An 18,309-nucleotide genomic window follows, 5' to 3' on the forward strand; every position below is an offset into this window, starting at 1 on the left:
CTTTCTCACTCTCTGAAAGAAGAAGATCCTGAACTTTACGGAGCTCTAGGATGTTTTTCTTGAGTGTCAAGATTTTTAAAGGACTCCACGGAGCATGAACAGGTCCATCTTCCACCTGGGGTATGAGAGCATTACTCTGCAAATATAATGCAGGTGACTGATGTTCCTGGAACCCATGAAATACTCTACCTGCAGCTGATCCCGAGGCACATTTAATCCAGTTTCATAAAAGACTGCGAGGTAGTAGGATGCTTTATGGTATCCACAGCAGCTAGAATCCATCAGAAAGGGGACTACAGAGCTAATTTGGTGAAGACCATCAACACTGGAGAGTCTCTTTACAGCCTTCTCAAATATCCTCCCGCCGATTTCTAATACAGATTCATTCTGGTTCCTTGGCACTGTAAATAACCACAATTTACAGCACACACAATTAATTACCATGGGATCGACGTGGCTTTAGAAAGAAGAGGGAAAAGCCAATTAAACCACCTGAGTTATTAATATGGCTTGTTCTGCAGAGCCTTGAAATAGACCACCTTCCAGGGAGGTAAATGAAACCCTTCAGGGATGCCACGGTGTCATTCTGCAAATAGCTTTTTCTTTCCAGCCTAGTATCCTGGGAAAAAGGATATGCCTTATATATAGCTGAGAAAGAGCCTCCAGAGAGTAATTTACTCAGTGTAACTCACCACCAAATCAGGACCACTGAAAGTTCCAGAGAGACTTTTTTTTCTCTCTGAGACTCTCGGAAGAAGAACGTGTTTTACCTCAGAAATAGTTCCTAGGTGCTGCTCTAAAGAGTTGAGCAAACGAAACTTATTTTGAGGTGCTTTCTTATCTTTTGCCTCCAGCTTTTCTTGAGGGTTTCTAAATACAACGAAAGGAATGAGTCAACTTTTATGGAGGGCTTACAAAATGCCAAATACTGGATTAGGTGTCTTATGTAAATTATGTCATGTAATCTGAACAATTTTATGAAGTAGGACTATTATTAGTGTCCTCACTTTTCCAATTAGGAGTTTGAAGCCTGGAGACATCAACTAACCTGTCCGACATTACAAAACCCAGCCAGTGGCTGAGCCCAATTTTGAGTTCAGCTTTGCGAGGCACGAAAGCCGTTCCTACTTACTCTGCTGCACCGACTTGCTGATGAATAGGCAACCAGATGTCTTAATAAGTACCTTACCAATATGGGTAGATCCTTCTCTATGCAACTGCCTTCAGCTGTACGATATTTCCTTTCACCTAACCATCCCATAAATCTGATAAGCATTTAAGCCCAAACCAGCAAGTTATATGGCCTTATAACGTAAGGGTGACAGTCTTCCAAAGTATGTCTACACCATTCATCTCTCTCGTTCCTTAATTTAGGCAACAAATGTTTACTTTCTATTCTTTGTATCTATTAGATGATATGTTACAAAGGACCATATAGGATTGTATAGATATTATTTAGGTTTAAAGAGACATGGTCAACTTATTTAAGACTAAAATTGCATCTGCCTAAAAGTTGTTATGTCCAACATGTTTCTTTTCTTTTCTTCATTTATCCAAAATAAAAATGTTACTAATAACTTTTAGGAGGCAACAAGAGACCCATTCTATCAGCACTCAACTAAGGAGTAAACAGCGATGAATCTCCAATGTGGGAAAACTGAAATGGGCAGGTCTGAGATTGGATTTACTTAAGGGCAAGTCCCTCGCAGAGTCCATGCTAAAAACAGAGGCCATTGGGATCCAAGGATGATATTGCAAAAGCCAAGCCATTGGCTACGAGCTGGTGCCAGTCCTTTTGAGCACACAAGAGGGCTGGCTGCCCCCTGAGTGGGGGACACGTGCTTCCACCTGCTGAGCTGCGGGAAAGGAGCCCACCCCTGCCCAAACCAAGGCAGTCTCATCTCCTGGCTCCTGGAACTCCTCACCCCAGCCATCTACTAGATTCCAAAAAGCAACAGCGGGGTCTGCTTTTACTCTCTCGATCAATAGCTGCTTGCTGAACATGAAAAAATGACCTCACTTTTTTTTTTTTTAACATTCTTAGTTTATTAATCCTCTCATGAAAAATCTGCACAATTATGAAAAAAAAAATCAAACAATACAGATTTGTATAAAATAAAATCAGAAGTGCCCTCTCTCCCGATCCCTCTTTAATAGTGAAGACAAGCATTGTTAAAGGCTTGGTGTGTATGCTTCCAGAATTTTCCCTTTGCACAGACTAAAACTCATATACACAACTATCTGTATTGATACACATGCCTTTTCTTTCCAAAAGCTTCTATAATTCTGACCCTCAACTTTCTTGTTTAAATTAACCATGTTTCATGAGTATTTGTCTGCGGCTATTAGAAGCCCATTCTTTCTAAAGCTTTGCTAGTATTGCATTCTGTAGCAGTGCTGTGTCCCCAGCCAGTTCTCTATTTTTAGACCCTTGGGTTGCTTCCAGTGAGTTTGCTATAACCAACAACGTGGCAGTGAACATCCTTGAACATTTCCCTCTGCTCATCTGTTGGGATATATCTGAATAATAACACCCTTTTCCACCAGGAGTCTGGGGATCTCATTTTGGATTTTCCCTTTGAATAGTTGAGAGAATTCCATCCTACCCAACCATTAGGCAGGATAAGAACCTTCTCCACTGGATTTGTTATGCACTGCAGCACTCAGATGAAGTTGCAAAATAAATCCTACTCCTACCTATTCATACATTTACTTTTAAATATGTACTCATCTCAGATGCACCTCTGTGCAAATTCTGAGCAAAGCAACATTAACATTTTGTTAATGATTCATTCCCCCTCACCTGCTCTGCCAAACACCTAACCAAGATGATCAGTTTTGCCTGAGTACCCGCAGACACGAGCTTTGTGGGCTCAGAGGAGAGAGGAGACTTCAAACCAAATGAAGCTCCAAATGAAACACTTGCCCCAGCTGACCCCTGGCACAGAACCCCAGAAATCATTAGCAAGAGTGCGCAGGTAGCCGGGATTGCTGGAGAACAGGGAGCAAAAGGGGAATCCTTCACCAAACTCAAAGCCTTAGCACAAAAAACCTGCAGACTGTAAGCGAAGCAGATTGAAAAGGCTTCATTATTTCTTTTGCATATTAAAACTTCTAACTCCTCCCCCAAATACTACCAATCAGTATTTCCTCTGCAGAATCTAAATAAGTTTCTGCAAAAAAAAAAAAAAAAAAAAAAAAAAGTCTAAAGTCAAACTGCTGTTTTTGCACATTCTTTAAAGTTCAAGTTCCAACTGCACCAGAAAAGCAAAGCCACGCTACCAGTGGTGAATAAACTGGCAATTTCAAAATTAGTTTAATGAAATTGTTAATTTCACCCATCTGGTTTAGCATATGCATATTTTTTTTCTAGACGATCTGTAACTAAAAAACATGCTTGTTTATGGAGATGAACGGGCATACTGAAACAAACACACACACAATAGAAGAAGGAGCCACGGTCCCATTTTCTGGCTTCCTGCCCCAGAAGCTAAGGAAACAAGAGCCCAGCACCCCAACTCCTTAACCCTTCCTATTTCCCCAGGAGTGCGGCATTGTTTTGCTCAGTTTTTTTTTTTTTCTACAGCAATACCAATACCATAGGGCGGCCATGGGCAGGCTCATCATTAACGCAGGCAAAAAGCAGAAAACAAGAAGGTGGGCCCTTGCTGGGGAGCTGGAGTGGGCATCTGATGGAGCATTGGGGAGAGAGGCAGACTCCTTCCTCGTGAGAGGGATGGGGGCATCAATTGGAAAGTCATTTTTAGCCTCAAGCTTCCAAAAGGTGGAACACATCCAAAGTGCAAGTTGGAGAGGGAAGAGGAAGTGAAAGGAGAAAATGTCATGTAACCAGAAAAGGAAGTTCTCACCCAGTTTACTCAGTAAGAAAAAAAAAAAAAACCAGCATATTCTTCATCTGTATCCTGATCCCATGAGCCCCAGAGCCCCAAGGAAGAGGCTTATTTCTCAAAAGTAAACTGCTTGGGGAGCTTGGGTGGTTCGGTGGGCTGGGCTTCGGATTCTTGATTTTGGACTGAGGTCATGATCTCAGAGTCCTGAGATGGAGTCTTTGGTCCACACTCATTGGGGAGTCAGGGAGTCTGTGTCTCTCCCTCTGCGCACCCCCACCCCCACCGCCAGCCCCTCCAGTTCTCTTTCCCTAAAATAAATAAATCTTAAAAAAAAAAAAAAAGTAAACTGCTTGTATTCTTCTGTATGCAAGTTTTCTGGGTTTGTCCCCATAATTTCCCTCCCTCCTTTCTCCATCTCCTCCTCCCCCAGGGCTGCCCTCACAGGTCCTCTGGGCAGGAACAGCGTGGCCCTCTCTGTTTTCTTCTTTGTGCTTCTGTGTATTTGTTTTAAAAAACGATAATGTATGCTTTCTTAAATAAAAATAAAGATGAGGGTTTTTCAATGAACGGCACTGAAAATAGCTCTTAAAGGACACGGTATCCTGGTGTTATTAAGAAACATTACTGTATGTCTACCATTTCCGTGCTCTGCATTTTAGTGTTTCCAAATATACATTGCAATTGTTGGGGAAAATAGGAACAGTCAAAAGCAAACCAGTTAAGGCCAGCATCCCCTTGGCATATTGCGTGGGACCTCCTCTTGCTCGGCACTCAGCACTCCTAAGCCTGGGGCAAAGCAGGCCAGTCCCGAACAAAAACAAAAGGAGCAAGATGCAGATGGCATCAGCCTGGGAGGCGAGCCCACCTCAGACCCGGCCTCCTCCCGAGACCTATTTGCTGGCAGACCTTGGACTTCCTGTAACCACAGCTCGTGGGTTCAGAGCTGTCCAGAACCAAGGGAGGGAAGGGAGTAAACAGTTCTGGCCTCAGGGCAGATGTCCACAGGGGCCTGCTGGCCAGCTCACCTGGCCCACCCACCTGTCCCTCCCTGCCTTGGCACCCCACCTGCAACTCAGTCTTTGCAGCTTTCCTCCTTCCTTGCTACCCAAACCAGCTCTCTGGCTTTGAGCCCCACATCCACTCCCATCCCCGCAGCCCCGCAGCCTCTTACCAGCAATCCCACATCCCCACCATCTCTCCTCCCTGGATGTTGGAGCCCCACTCAAAGGGTTTTGGGATTCTAAGGGTTCCATTTTGACGAGGAAGTTGCAACAGGAGAGTAAAAGAAATAGCCAGCACACCTCTTAAATAATGAAAAAGCATACACCCTAGAATCCTACTATCCTAGCATTGGAAAAAGCCCAAATGCTAATAGGGCAATTTCTATGCTCTAACAGCAGCCATTTTCCTAAAGAATTGGAGGTTCCCCAGGAAATGACACAGAGGGTGACCAATCAGAAGTCCTGAAGTCTTGAACATGGGGTCTCCTGTTGGATGCCACCCAGAGTTTGGACCGCTGTGGATCTGGGGACAGAATGGCACAGGAGAATTTCCGTGCCAAGCCAGGAAATCAAGATGCAGAGCAGTGGCTCTGGAATGCCGGGAGGCAGGAAGGGTTTCTGCCACATCTATATGCATGGCAGCTGAGTGCCCCGAGGAGTGCTGCCATCTTTAATTCAAAGGTATGCCTACTCTGGGAGACAAGGAACACATCCTGTGATTCTTCAGAGTGGGAACCACCAGTGGGGACAGCTGCATTTTATACAAGGTTAGCACATCAGCTGTCAACATTTAAGAAGCCTCCCTCCTCCGCAACCCCTGGCACTTGGCAGAGAGTTCTGTGTGGGCTGGAGTAGTTCTTTCATTATGGTTGCCCTGGGGCCCACCACAGTGCTGGAGGGATCCAATGCATGGGTGCCAAACTGGGTTTGCACAAACCTTGCTTGGGGCTGTCTTACATCCGGGCACCTGTCTACTTCAGCAATTCAATAACAGACATATGAAAGTGAGAACCGCAAGGGCAACATTTGGGGAATTCTTTTGTAATGGGTGTGCCTAAGAAGGATTCTGGGCTATTTTTATTGATGGGGAGAAATTGGAAAGCAGCTTGCTGGCCGACCTGGGAAAGAGAACTGTATTTGCAGAGGTGTCTCAGAGCCAGGACAGCAGCTCCTAAGAGAGAACAGGCTGAAGAAGTGTTCAAGAAGTGAGAAAAATGTAGAAGGAAGATGAATAAGCCCAGAGACCTCGATCTGTCTGGATTAGTGTCATGGCTTGGCCAGCGTAGATCTTGAACCTGTCAACTAGTCAACTAGTCAACTAGTCAAATTTCTCATCCAGTCAGTGATTCACTGACCCAATGAAGACATTTTTAGTACTGAAAATGAGATCACTTACTCATTTGGAGTGCATTCAGTCACTCAACAAATACTTATTGAGGGACTTCAAAGAAAACATAGATCCCATTCCTGTCTTTGAAGACTTAGAAGCTCCACTGTGGAACCAGGCAATTCCACAATTATAATGCAGTAGGACAGGTCCTGTGAAGATAATATCTACAAAATGGCAAGGGGAGCATGGGAGGAAAAGTTATCTGCCTGGGGACCCAGAAAAGGTGGTGTGAGGGGGCGGTATTTGAGTTGGGACTTGAAAACTATTTGTAGGTTAGCTGAGGAATGCAGGTGGATGAAGTATGCTCTTGGAGGGGAAGGGTACAGAAATGTGCTGTGTAGGGTCATACAGAAGAAGGATCGATAACTAAGCACCTAACACAGCTAGCACTACCACTGCAGACACCGTGGACTGGAAGTAGAAGTGGGAGACTTACACTACTTGTGTTCCCCTCATAAGCGTGTGATTACCTGAGTGATAGAGACACAAACAGGATCCAATAGTTACAACTCAAGGTAGAGTGAGATGAGCTCTATTCAGGCGACCTTATCCCTCATGGTCATATATATCGGTGCTTCTCTGTCCATGAAGCTCTCTCATAGCCTTATGTCATTTAGGAGGGCATCATCCTTAATCACCATTGAACCAAACTTGCCCCAGTACATAAATAACAAACATAAATTACATCTCACACCCACGAGGATGGCCAATTCTCAAAAAAGCAGAAAATAACATGTGTTGGCAAGGAAGGAGAGAAATGGGAACCCTTGTGTGCTGTTGGTGGGAATGTAAAATGGTGTAGCCGCTACAAAGAAGAGTATGAAGGTTCTTCAAAAAATGAAACACAGGATTACCATATGATCCAGTAATCCACCTCTGAGTCTGTAGCCAAAGGAATTGAAAGCTCAGTCTGGAATAGCAGCTCTATTCACAACAGCAGACATGCAGAAGCAACCCAAGTGTCCATCGACAGATTAACAAAATGTGGTACCTACAAATGATGGAATGCTGTTCAGTCTTAAAAAGGAAGGAGATTCTGATACATGCCACAACAATCTCGATGGCCTGATGCTACGTGAAATAAGCCAGTCACAAGAAGACCGATACTGGATGAGTCCACGTCTATGAGGTATCTAGAATAGGCAAGTTCATGGAGACAGAAAGTAGAAGAGTGGTTATCAGGAGCTGTGGGGAGGGAAAATGAGCTTGTTTAATGGGCACAGTTTCAGTTTTACAAGGTGAGAATGTTCTAGAGATCTTGCAACAACGTGAATACACTTGACACTACTGAAGAGTATACATAAAGACAGTTACGCTGAAGAATTTTATATTACATGTATTTTTAACCACAAGAAAATATATTTTTAATTACAGCCCTGTAGGACTGATGGTACAAATGGTGAATTTTCTTCGGCAGTAGGAAAACACAGTTCAGACTTTCGGGAACAACGGAGGGGTGGTGGCCAATTCTGAGCTTGCCAGGCTGGCAGCAGGGAATGCTGTTATCTGCTCCCTACTGGTCGTGGATGAAGCCAATGCTCCAGATTGCCCACCCCCTGCAATGTTCTCATCTCTCCTTTGAAGGTGCTGTTGGCTTAGTGAGAGAGCAGATGATCCGCCTGAAATCACACAGAGCGGGGAAACCATACTCTGAGGTCGGAAACATGCACGTGTAGTGGCCTGGGAGTGGAGGGGCCGTGTACGTGTGACAGCCTGCCAAGGAAAAAATGACTCTGTCACAAAGAACCAGAAATCACAAGCCACTGTCTTAAGTGGTTTTCTTTTTTCAAAGTGCTGGGGAAAAAAAAAAAAATTCCACAAATTCATCTCCTTGGTAGGAACAATGGAGCTGAAGTTGTCTTTTCTATTGACGTAAAAACTATCATTCAAAACATGGCCCCATTTTTGTTCTGTGCTGGCTCACGGGGGGCACTTGGTCAACATCTGTGGACTGATCAAATGGATGGAAGGTTGTGCCATGAGCAACTGAAAAAGTTTCTCACACAGTTAAATAAATTCCTTGTCTCTCTTCCTGCTTCCATGGAGTTCCCGCAGCCAGAATTCCAAGCGCCAAGCATCTGATACTTGATTCCATTCCCAGAGCTTATCTCAGACACAAAAAAATGTAATATGATAAGGACGTTCTAAGGAAGTCTACTAGTGAACAGGATGGGACAGCTCGGGGCAACGGCAGAAAACAGAATGTAGACATAGTTCTTATTAACTAGTTATCCAAAGCCTCCAAATCCAGCCAGACACTTACGGCAAGATGAACCCAGAAGGCCACACTGGTCTACGTCTATTCCTTTTACAGGAGACCCGAGTAAAGATACCTTTAAAAAAATACATAAGCTTGTTTTCTTAACCTCAATTTACAAAATCAAATGTTCTGCATTTCGCTCAGCCTTGTTAGAAACTGAACACAATGTTCAACCCTGGTCTCTCTCCAGGGTGAGCAGGAGGACACTGTGATAGCCCCAAGCAAGGGCAGTGTGCCAGGTAGAGAGACGAATTTTAATGAGGAGTGTGCGCCTGACCTCTGCTGAAGGCTCCCCGGTCCTTATGGACAGGACAGCATAACTTAGAAAAACTGGAGCTGAAGGGGGAATGAGGGCTTGAGGTTCATTCTGGAGATTTGCCCACCCTTGCCAGGCTCTCTCTCGGCCTGGTCTTTGGCTCTAGGAAAGGGGAGGGGGTGAAGGAATGCAGGTAGCTGGGTGCCGGAGGGAGGCAGAGGCCCTGGTAAAAGATATAGCCCCTCGGGAGACATTCTTTGGCGCAGTCCCAAGCAGACTTGGCCCCAGAGGCACTCAACTGGCTGGCTCGGCACTGGCAGTGGGCTGTAAGTGTCAAATCCGGCTTTGGGGCTTCCCTGCTCACCACAGATGACCCCCGAAGGCCTAGCAGGCGTCAGCAGAACACGCTATGTGCTGTAAGGTGACGGCTACCCCCAGTCCCACAGCTCAGGACACCGTGAGGTGTAGGAGCTCACAATTTTGGTTTTTAATTAGATTCTGTTTCCAGGCCTCCACGGAGGGGGAAAAAAAAATTCTAAATTCTTATAAACAAAACTTCTGGGCTCTAAAAATAACATGAAACCATTTTTATTGAGAGTATTTCCTTTAAAAAGAATGGGTTGTGAAAATGATTCACTCCTGCTCCCAGTCAGTAAAACTATATTTAAATATGATCAGAAATCTCAGAAAGCCTATTTTGATGTGGGTGTGGCTTCAGCGCATTGAGCCTAACCTATCAGCACACGCGTCCAGCATGAGCAGCGGAAACCTGGGGACTGTCTCTGCCGGGTGACAATAGTAACACTCACTCAGCAATGGTTCTCAGTGTTGGGAAGTTTGGCCTCCTTACAGACATCTAGAAAACTCTGGACCCTCACAACTCAAGACTGGGGTCATGGGAAGGGAGAGGGGGATCCTAGTGTCTAGTGGTTGAGGCCAGAAATGTAGCTGACACACAGGACAGACCTCCCCTCCAGCACCCCCACCCCAACAAGGAATTACCCAGTCCAAAACGTCACTAGTGCCAAGACTGAGAAACACTGCTTGCTCCGAGTGTCCCATAGGCCAATTCTGTTTCATCTATTTTATATGCATCAATTCATCAAGTCGACACTAGGAGAGTGGTTATCGTTCCCGCTGCACCGGTGAGGAAGGGGGTACGGGGACATGGAGTGACTTGCCCAAGGCCACCAGGCTAGTGCATGCTAAGCTAAACTTGTAGACGGGCCTCCTGGTTGCAGAGGCTAGGCTGTCACCCGATTCCCACGCCTCCTGCTCCTTGTCCTCCTTGCTAGCATCTAAGCAGTCACACATCCTTAAGAGCCAACCCCTTTACACCCTTTAGCTCTGTCCCTACCACCCTGTCTCATTCAGGCCTGCATCCTTGGCCTGGACCACAGACTACCAAGGATGCGCTTCTTTTCAGGCACACCCCGCTGTGTCACCTCCCCCAACCTCCCGCTGTTACCCGAGTAACCTCGGAACCCAAGTCTGATTGCACCTCTGCCTGCTGCTTAAAACCCTTCATCAGGCCCCTGTTGCCTATAAGGTGAAGCACAAATTCTAAGGATGCCTTCGGAACTGTAAGCAGAATCAGACCCTCCAGGCCTTCTCCTGCCTCCCAAACGCCTTGCACATCATTTCAAAGGCGATGTTATTCCCATCTCTCTGCCTCCACTCTGCCTCTGATACCCAGATACCATGCTTATCTGGCAAACACCTACTGACCCTTCAAGAATCAATCCCACTGTCCCCTCTTCCAGGAAGCCTTTCCTGACTACTCCCTTCTTTGTGTCTACCACTTATTCCCGCCACTTCTATTAAAAATGTATCACCAGGGGCGCCTGGGTTGCCCAGTTGGTTGAATGTCTGACTCTTGGTTTTGAGATTTTATTTATTTATTTGACAGAGAGAGAGAGATCACAAGTAGGCAGAGAGGCAGGCAGAGAGAAAGGGGGAAGCAGGCTCCCTGCCGAGCAGAGAGCCCAATGTGGGCCTCGATCTCAGGAACCTGAGATCACAACCTGAACTGAAGGCAGAGACTTAACCCACTGAGCAGATCCCACCTTGGTTTTGGCTCAGGTCATGATCTTGGGATCATAAGGTCAAGCCCCGTGTTGGGCTCCACACGCTCAGCATGGGGTTTGCTTGAGATTTTTCCCTACCCACCCACCCACCCACGGCTCCCCCTCCCCACTCACACACTCTCTCTCTCTAAAATAAATAAATAAAATCTTTTCAAAAAATGCATCACCATTTTTCTTTGTTTTCAAGTCTGTCCCTTCAGGGCAAGGAACTTGTGTTATTTTACTTCTCTCTAAAGCCTAGCCAAGCAACTGAGCAGACACTCAGCAAGTATTGAATGAATCAAAGAAGAAATATCTGGTATGCTTTGGATTCTTTCAGGCCAGAATAGATTCCCTTTGCCCTTTGTCTGCAGCAGGGACTCTCTTCCGTTGAACACTGACATTGTCAGGAAGTCCTGACGTGACACAGAAGCCCTGACTCAAGGGGTTGCCTCTCACCACTAAGAGTTATCATCACCCCCCTTCATCTCCCCTTCCCCAGGCTGAACACCTCCAGCTTCCCTCCTCTTCCTAACAGACATCATTTCAAGATCCCGTGTGGCTCTTACAGCATGCACTTAATTACTAAGCCAACCCCAACTGTGATGGGCCTAAGCAGAAACTAGCCATATTTGGGGATTATAGACAGATTCCCGAGATGCCGTTTACAGTGTGTACTTCATGTCAAGGATCTCAAGTTCCAAGGCCTGAGGGCCCAGGCAGGTAAGCTCCAGGAACGAAGTAGGCGGGAGGTGCTGGATCGGCGGGGGGGGGTAACGAGGGAGTGGGAATAGACAGGTCTCACTTCTGGAACCAAGGCTAACGTAGGAGACCCAGCGTTGCCAGATCTGTGGGGTTTTCAAGAAAAGCTAAACATTTGCATTTTTATGCAAGTTTTTAGATACCGGCAACTAATTTTTTTTCTTTAAAATGGACAGTCATGTACATGCCAAACCAATTGCCTTTGGTGGCCAGCTCTGGCTGGCGCCTGTCATTTGTGGCCTTGGCTTTAAAAGAATGGCTGGAGTGATTCCTAAATTTGTTGTTGTGTTTGGGGTTGTATTTGTATCTGTATGCACAGATACATTGAGAGTTGTGGACATACAAGGGCAGAATTTAAATGTGAAGTTAACCTAGAAATCTAGGGTAAAAAATCACTCTGAGGCGTACATCACCAAAGAGGGTGAACAGAACCGGAAAAGAGGGAGCCTTCCCAGCCAGGGTCCACAGGTGAGGCAAAGACACAATTACCTGTCCACAGGCCCATCTCCAGCAAGGCCTGGAATAAGCTGGGGTGCCGGTCTTTCAGTTCCTTCTCCCAGGGGAAGGCTCTGCACGTGGAGGGTCTTCCGTACCTGAGCTTCATGTCCAGGTAGGAGTTCTGGAAGTCACCTGCAGGCAAGGGAAGCACAAGAGAGCTCTCCCCTTAGAAGAGGGAAGGCCTCATCCTTCTAAATCCCTCCTCCCCAAAAGGAACTAGAAATAAGAGGTCAGACTTAATGTTCCTTGATGTTGGTTTGGGTCCATTAGGGATTTGCCATTGGCTCTGATACCTCTGCCTCGAGGTCACAAATTCAAAGCCATGTCCAAGGGAAATGTGCCAAAGTTGCTGATGGCTGTTGAATAATTCTACAGAATGAGCAGCTGGCCTCGGACTGTTCCCCAGGAGGCCAATATCTAGGCCATTTTGTTGGCAGTGTGAGTTGAGGAGCAAAGCGCAAGGACCCCCAGGGAGGCAAGGCGGTGGATGTTAGGAAAACCTTCCAATGCCACCAAACAGATCAGCATGCAAGGGCGGCCTTCCAACTCAGAGTATCTCTCCTGAAATCACATCAGTTATCAAAATCAGTTTCTTTCCTGTTTGGGATATTACTATTCCTATATATCTTCCCCCTCTTCTGACAGCATCATATTTTCTGGATGAGTCAGCTGTACCCGCAGCAGCTGGGGACCAGGATTGCCTATTCTTAAATTAAACGGCAGGGGCACTGGCTTTCCACGCTTCCCTATAGCTGCGTCTCCTCCCTTGCTGAGGCTGTGGTCTGTGAACCCTCCGGGACTGAGGCATGCTCCAGAGGCACCCATCCCTGCACTCCCTGGACTAGGGAAGTCCAGCTCCGGAGAGAGGGAGATGTGTGGGCAGGACCGCCCTACTCGGTTCGTCTTTGCGGATGGCAAAGGCCCCACAGGAATTTCTCCTCCAGAAGGAACATATGGGACTAACTTTAGTGCCGCCATATCAGGCAAGAAGATCTAAGTACAGAGAAATTTACAAGTGCAGATCCAAGCCAGAATATTGGAAGACAGGCCAGGAACCAATTTTTATAATCAATGACCACCCTGTATGAGTGAAGGATGCTTCTGCAAATATGAACAGGCCTGAAAGCAGTCTATTTGAAATGCATTCCTTCTGCTGGCTATTAACGGGGTCTTCCAGAAAGAATCAATTTCAAGGATAAAAAAAAATAAAACCGAGCCCCAAACAACAAAGTCACTGTTCAACATTTCTGAAAGCTAATATTCAGATATTAATGGTCCAAGACAAAAGTGCACCGATGGGGAAACATTTCTAATGATTAATTTATTTTCCAATTCACTTTTATTTTCTTAGACTGGCCAAAGATCCCATTATGGATGGGAAGAAAGCAACACGAGGCCCAACACGCTCTCACTTGTATTCTTAAAAGGAATCGCATATGGTTGAAGCTAAGGGGCAGGTGTGGGGTTCCTGTTGGCCATTGGTCTGGTTGGAATCCAGGTGGAACATACAGGGTCCCCCGCCTCTATCTGTGGAGGGCTCCACGTCGTATTTGTTCCCGCCACTCAGGTCATATTTATTCTATTTTAACCGCGTTAGAAAGGAGCCAAACATGTTGACACAAACACGCAGAGCTAAAAATTGCCCTGCTGAAGCTCAGTACTCACATGCTTCTTGTTGCTTGCCTCCTTGCTGTACCGTGGATGCGTACACAGACACTATTTCTTGGACCTCAGCACACCTTTCATAATATAATTTGAGCTGTTCAGCAAGTGGCTTCTCAAGGAGGGGATTAACGATCTACAAGAAGGCAAGAAAATCGAATGAACAACAACTGTCATCAAACTCCCATCGATACCTCTGAGGCCGTGTTCAGGCGGATTTTCTTCTCCCATTGGTGTCACCAGATGGCTTGCCTGCGCACAGACTGTCGACTCTGGGATCAGCAGCAGGAGGGTATAATTCAAGGGCACACTAGCTCAGTCTGGTTCCCTCTCGCTGCTTTTGGTGCTACCTTCGCTTCTGCAAGAGCTTCTTAAATTCCTTCCCAGAGTCCAGGCCTCCACCCTCTTCTTTCCCCTCACCACATGCTGTCCCTAGACAATCACGTTCCTCTCTCCTTCAGTCCCCAAGGGAGGCCAAGCCCTGCAAACCCTCCTTCTACTTGGCAGGCTCCTACTTGACCTCCAAGAGTCAGGTCCAAGGTCATTGCTTCAGAGCACCTTCCCTGACAGCCCCGCCCCCGCCATGTGTGCGCAGATACGGATGTCCCCACCTCAGCCACCCAAAAAACACTTGCATGTGAATTAGAGCATGTACTGTGCTCCTTCATGACTTTGGTGTTTAAGACGCAGATGGGGAGCTTTTCCAAAACAGAGGCCTTATCTCAACTCAATGGTTTTCAAAATCCAGGTTGTAACCCATTAGAGGGTCATGAAAGTATTTCAACAGGTTGTAAACAGAAGTGATTTTTTTTCTTTCTTTCTTTCTTTTTTTTTTAAAGATTTTATTTATTTATTTGACAGACAGAGATCACAAGTAGGCAGAGAGGCAGGCAGAGAGAGAGAGAGGAGGAAGCAGGCTCCCTACCGAGCAGAGAGCCCAATGCAGGGCTTGATCCCAGGACCCCGAGATCATGACCTGAGCTGAAGGCAGAGGCTTTAAACCACTTAGTCAGCCAGGTGCTCCTGATTTTTTTTTTTTTCTAATAAAATAGAACACGAGGGGCACCTGGGTGGCTCAGTGGGTTAAGGCCTCTGCCTTTGGTTCAGGTCATGATCCCAGGGTCCTGGGATCGAGCCCCGCATCAGGCTCTCTGCTCGGTGGGGAGCCTGCTTCCTCCTTTCTCTCTGCCTGCCTCTCTGCCTACTTGTGATCTTCTCTGTCTCTGTCAAATAAATAAATAAATAAATATTTTTAAAAAATAGAACATGAAATAGCAGAGTGCGTCTAACAAGGGAAAGGCATGTATACTCAGTAAAATCTTCATTTTAGTTTTGTATTTTATATATATATATATATAATATATACAGGTTTGTGCATATGTGTGTGCATGTATGTGTCTGCTTAGGACATTACATAGATTTCTTCTTTTCTTTCTTTTTTTATTACATAGATTTCTCATGTGAACCACCCTCAAAAAAAATTTGAGAGCTACCCTCTTCATCATCATGGATGCCTTAGCATCTGCACAGGGCCTGGCATATAGTAGGTGCTCTGGAAGTATTTGTTGCAAAAGGAATATATTAATTTGTTTTTCTCTTCACAGAAATCTCTCCATAGGGGCTCTGACATGTGCCCATGGATAGTAGGGCTCTGCATTTTTCTTCCTTTACTTTGCCTAATGACTCCAGCTTTCCCCAGAACAAATCTCGCAGGGTCACAGGAATGCATCAAGGTTCCTTGTTCAGGTGTCTGGTGATCTCCTTAAAGGGCAGAAAAAGACACCTCTGTGAAGGGAGGCAGGGAGCCTCATGGGAGCTGACCTGGAGAGCTGGACAAGCCCACCTATGGGTGGGTTTTGGAGGTGAGGGTCACAGCATAGTAGGTTCGGTCCTCCACAATGTCTACAAGTACAGCCAACCCACTATGGGAGCCCAAGGCCTGCGTGTCTGAAGACAGCAGCGAATGGAACCAAGATTTTAATTTGCTAGAGTGTCTCCTCTTTTGATACTTTAAATAATAGCACATAAAAGAAGCTCTACCAAATAACTAAGATTCTCTCCTTTCATTAGCTTAATCACTGGATAGGCAACAGCCTGATAAAAATCTACTCTATAATTAAGCTAGTAGTTATTAAAACATAGGAAGTAAATGGTTTCCATTTCATGAGTACTAAATGAACCAAACCTTAACAGAAATCTATTATCGAGTTTGCTGGGGGAAAAGCCTCCATATTAATTACTTTTGATGACAGAGCCAATGCGAGGTCCAGCTTGGGTAAATCTTTTGTTTACATGAGCTTCCACGTCCTACAGCCACATGCCCATCATGCCTGAACTCCCAGAAACTTCTCGATGCCCGGGGCTCACCTGTGCAGGGTGCAGAGTGTGGAGACGATAGTACTTCAGGGGTCCAAAAAACCCTTCAATGCCGGCCACATACCTGCTCCCTCCAATAATGAAGTATCCAGCAGTGTCATTATAATAGAAATCCTCTCTGAAGCTATGGAAGAACAAGGAATTAAGAGAGCCCTTGGCCTGAAGCAGATCTTTAAAAAAGACTCTTTTACTGACCCTTCTTGACGTACACCCCCAAATTTCTTCACGTCCTTCACACTGAATTCTAGCAGATGAGACCGTGGTGGGGTCAGACACACTTGGGCTACGATCCTAACTGCTGTTTACCAGCCATGTGACCTTGGGCCTGTCCCTTACCTTCTCTGAGACCAAGTTTTCTCATTAGTAAATTAGATAATAATTAGATTCTTAGGAGGATTCGTGAAATGTAAAGGCATGTGCCCGGCAGAGTGCATTGCCCGTCACAAATATTCAGTACCTGCCGGCTTCTGATATTGGTAAAATGGTTTGGGATTGGAATTCTTTGGAATCGCTAGTCTTCATTGGAAATGTTTTGCTCTAAAAGGGGGGGGGGGGGGACCTACCTTGTTGAATGGATAGAAGGTGGCTGTGAAGGAAAACTAACAGCATATCCTATTAGATCAGAACCCGAGGGAAAATTCGGACTGAGAAGGAAGAGGCTGAATGCCAGAGCTCAGCACAGGTGGTGTGCTGGAAATCTGCCTTGTCCTGAAAGCCTTGAAGGAGTAGGAAGGAAAACAAAAGGGACAAAATGGGCTAGCAAGAATCAAATGCAAAAAGTTGTTCCTTACTGTCTTGTTTATATGCACCAAAGACTGGACAACCCCAGGCGTCTGTCAGGCGATCCAATGGACCCTAAATGTGAGCCTTTTGTAAATATATAGCTTAAAAAGGGAACAGAGGGCTTTGTGTACTAAAGGGATCCCAATTTATTAAAGTGAAAAAAAGTAAAACAAAAGTGTGGAAAATGAGCATATACTTTTTAATCCAAGAAAGAGGAGAATGGATCTTTTTGTTGTATTTTCATTTTAAAAACTCTGTTAAGTACATACTGCAAGAACCTAATAACAATATTTCCCCAGGGCGTAGGAGGTAGGGGATGGAGTGGACGGGGCAGAGCTTGAAGCAAGACATCTAGCTGTCTATCTTTTCGTATCATTTTGATTTTTTTTTAAAATAGCCCCATTTATTGCCTATTTAAAAACTAAAATAGGGTAGGTGAAGGAGGCGGTATCAGACCTACAAGGACAGCAGGTTGGGGGGAGGACCAAGAAAAGCATCAAGTGAGAAGTCAGGCAAAGAGGAAAGAGCCAGGGAAGACAGAGGGCAGATGGAAGCAGACGGAAAGAATACAAAATGTCAGGCAAGCCGCCAGGAGCCCGGCGAGTCGTGAGAGCAATGGGCCAGGGTGATGCCAACAGGGATGGAGGGAGATACCAGCAGTTAGATCAGAAAAGTCAAGCAACCTGGGGTTATCCCAAGAGAGCGGCTTACTAACTGTTACCAAGGAACCCGAACTGTAGCAGGTTCACCCGGCTGGAGAGGAAGACGAAAGGGAGAAGGAATGAGACTCTGACAACATCAACAGAAGGCGGCAGAAATGAACGCTTAGAAATTAGCTTTATACGACGAATGCGGCTAAAATGAAAAGGAGAGCTTCTTCTCCCGATATTTTTCTTTTCAGAATCTCGGACTTGATGGTCCTTCTCTTTATTTTCCACAGGGACCACAAAGTTATTATCTCCGAGAGCTGTGAATTGATTTTGTTTTTCAAGACCGTAGAAAGATTTAACATTCCAGCCACCGTCACCACTAACGTGGCTCTTGATGGATACAAAACGCAAGGCTTCTACAATAGAAGCGCTCTTAACAGAACTCGGCTCAACCAGCTCACCAGCGCCCCTGCTGGCTATCCCTGCAACGTGCTGGATGCTCGCCCCGTCAGAGCCCACTCTTCAGAGGAGCCTTAGTCTTCTCCTCGTTTGAATAAAGATGACTATAGTACCTACCTACTGGACTGTTGTGAGGATTAAATAAACTGATATTTAAACAGAGCATTTAGAACAGTGCCTGGCACAAAACAGGCCCCATAACTGGTAACTACGGTTATAATTATTAACCTAATCCACTGCAGGAATGCAAACTTAGTAAGAATGGGAAGTGTCTATTCCCAAACCTGACAGTGCC

At 45.7% G+C, this 18,309-nt stretch overlaps 1 protein-coding gene across 2 annotated transcripts in view; it reads right to left on the bottom strand.

Moving 5' to 3' along the window:
• Nucleotides 1–18,309, bottom strand: part of SEL1L3 (SEL1L family member 3) — a 113,802-nt gene that overhangs the window by 61,686 nt on the left and 33,807 nt on the right. For both annotated transcript variants that reach the window (XM_045076193.1, XM_045076189.1), the window contains exons 7-10: nt 16,114–16,246; nt 13,750–13,882; nt 12,076–12,216; nt 190–401 (exon numbers count right to left, since the gene is read on the bottom strand). In XM_045076193.1, the coding sequence (XP_044932128.1) occupies nt 190–401; nt 12,076–12,216; nt 13,750–13,882; nt 16,114–16,246 (619 nt within the window). The remainder of the gene's footprint in view (nt 1–189; nt 402–12,075; nt 12,217–13,749; nt 13,883–16,113; nt 16,247–18,309) is intronic.

This window comes from Mustela putorius, unplaced genomic scaffold, assembly GCF_011764305.1.
Source record: "Mustela putorius furo isolate JIRA1106 unplaced genomic scaffold, ASM1176430v1.1 tig00000083_pilon_pilon_pilon, whole genome shotgun sequence".
NCBI classification, from domain to species: domain Eukaryota; kingdom Metazoa; phylum Chordata; class Mammalia; order Carnivora; family Mustelidae; genus Mustela; species Mustela putorius.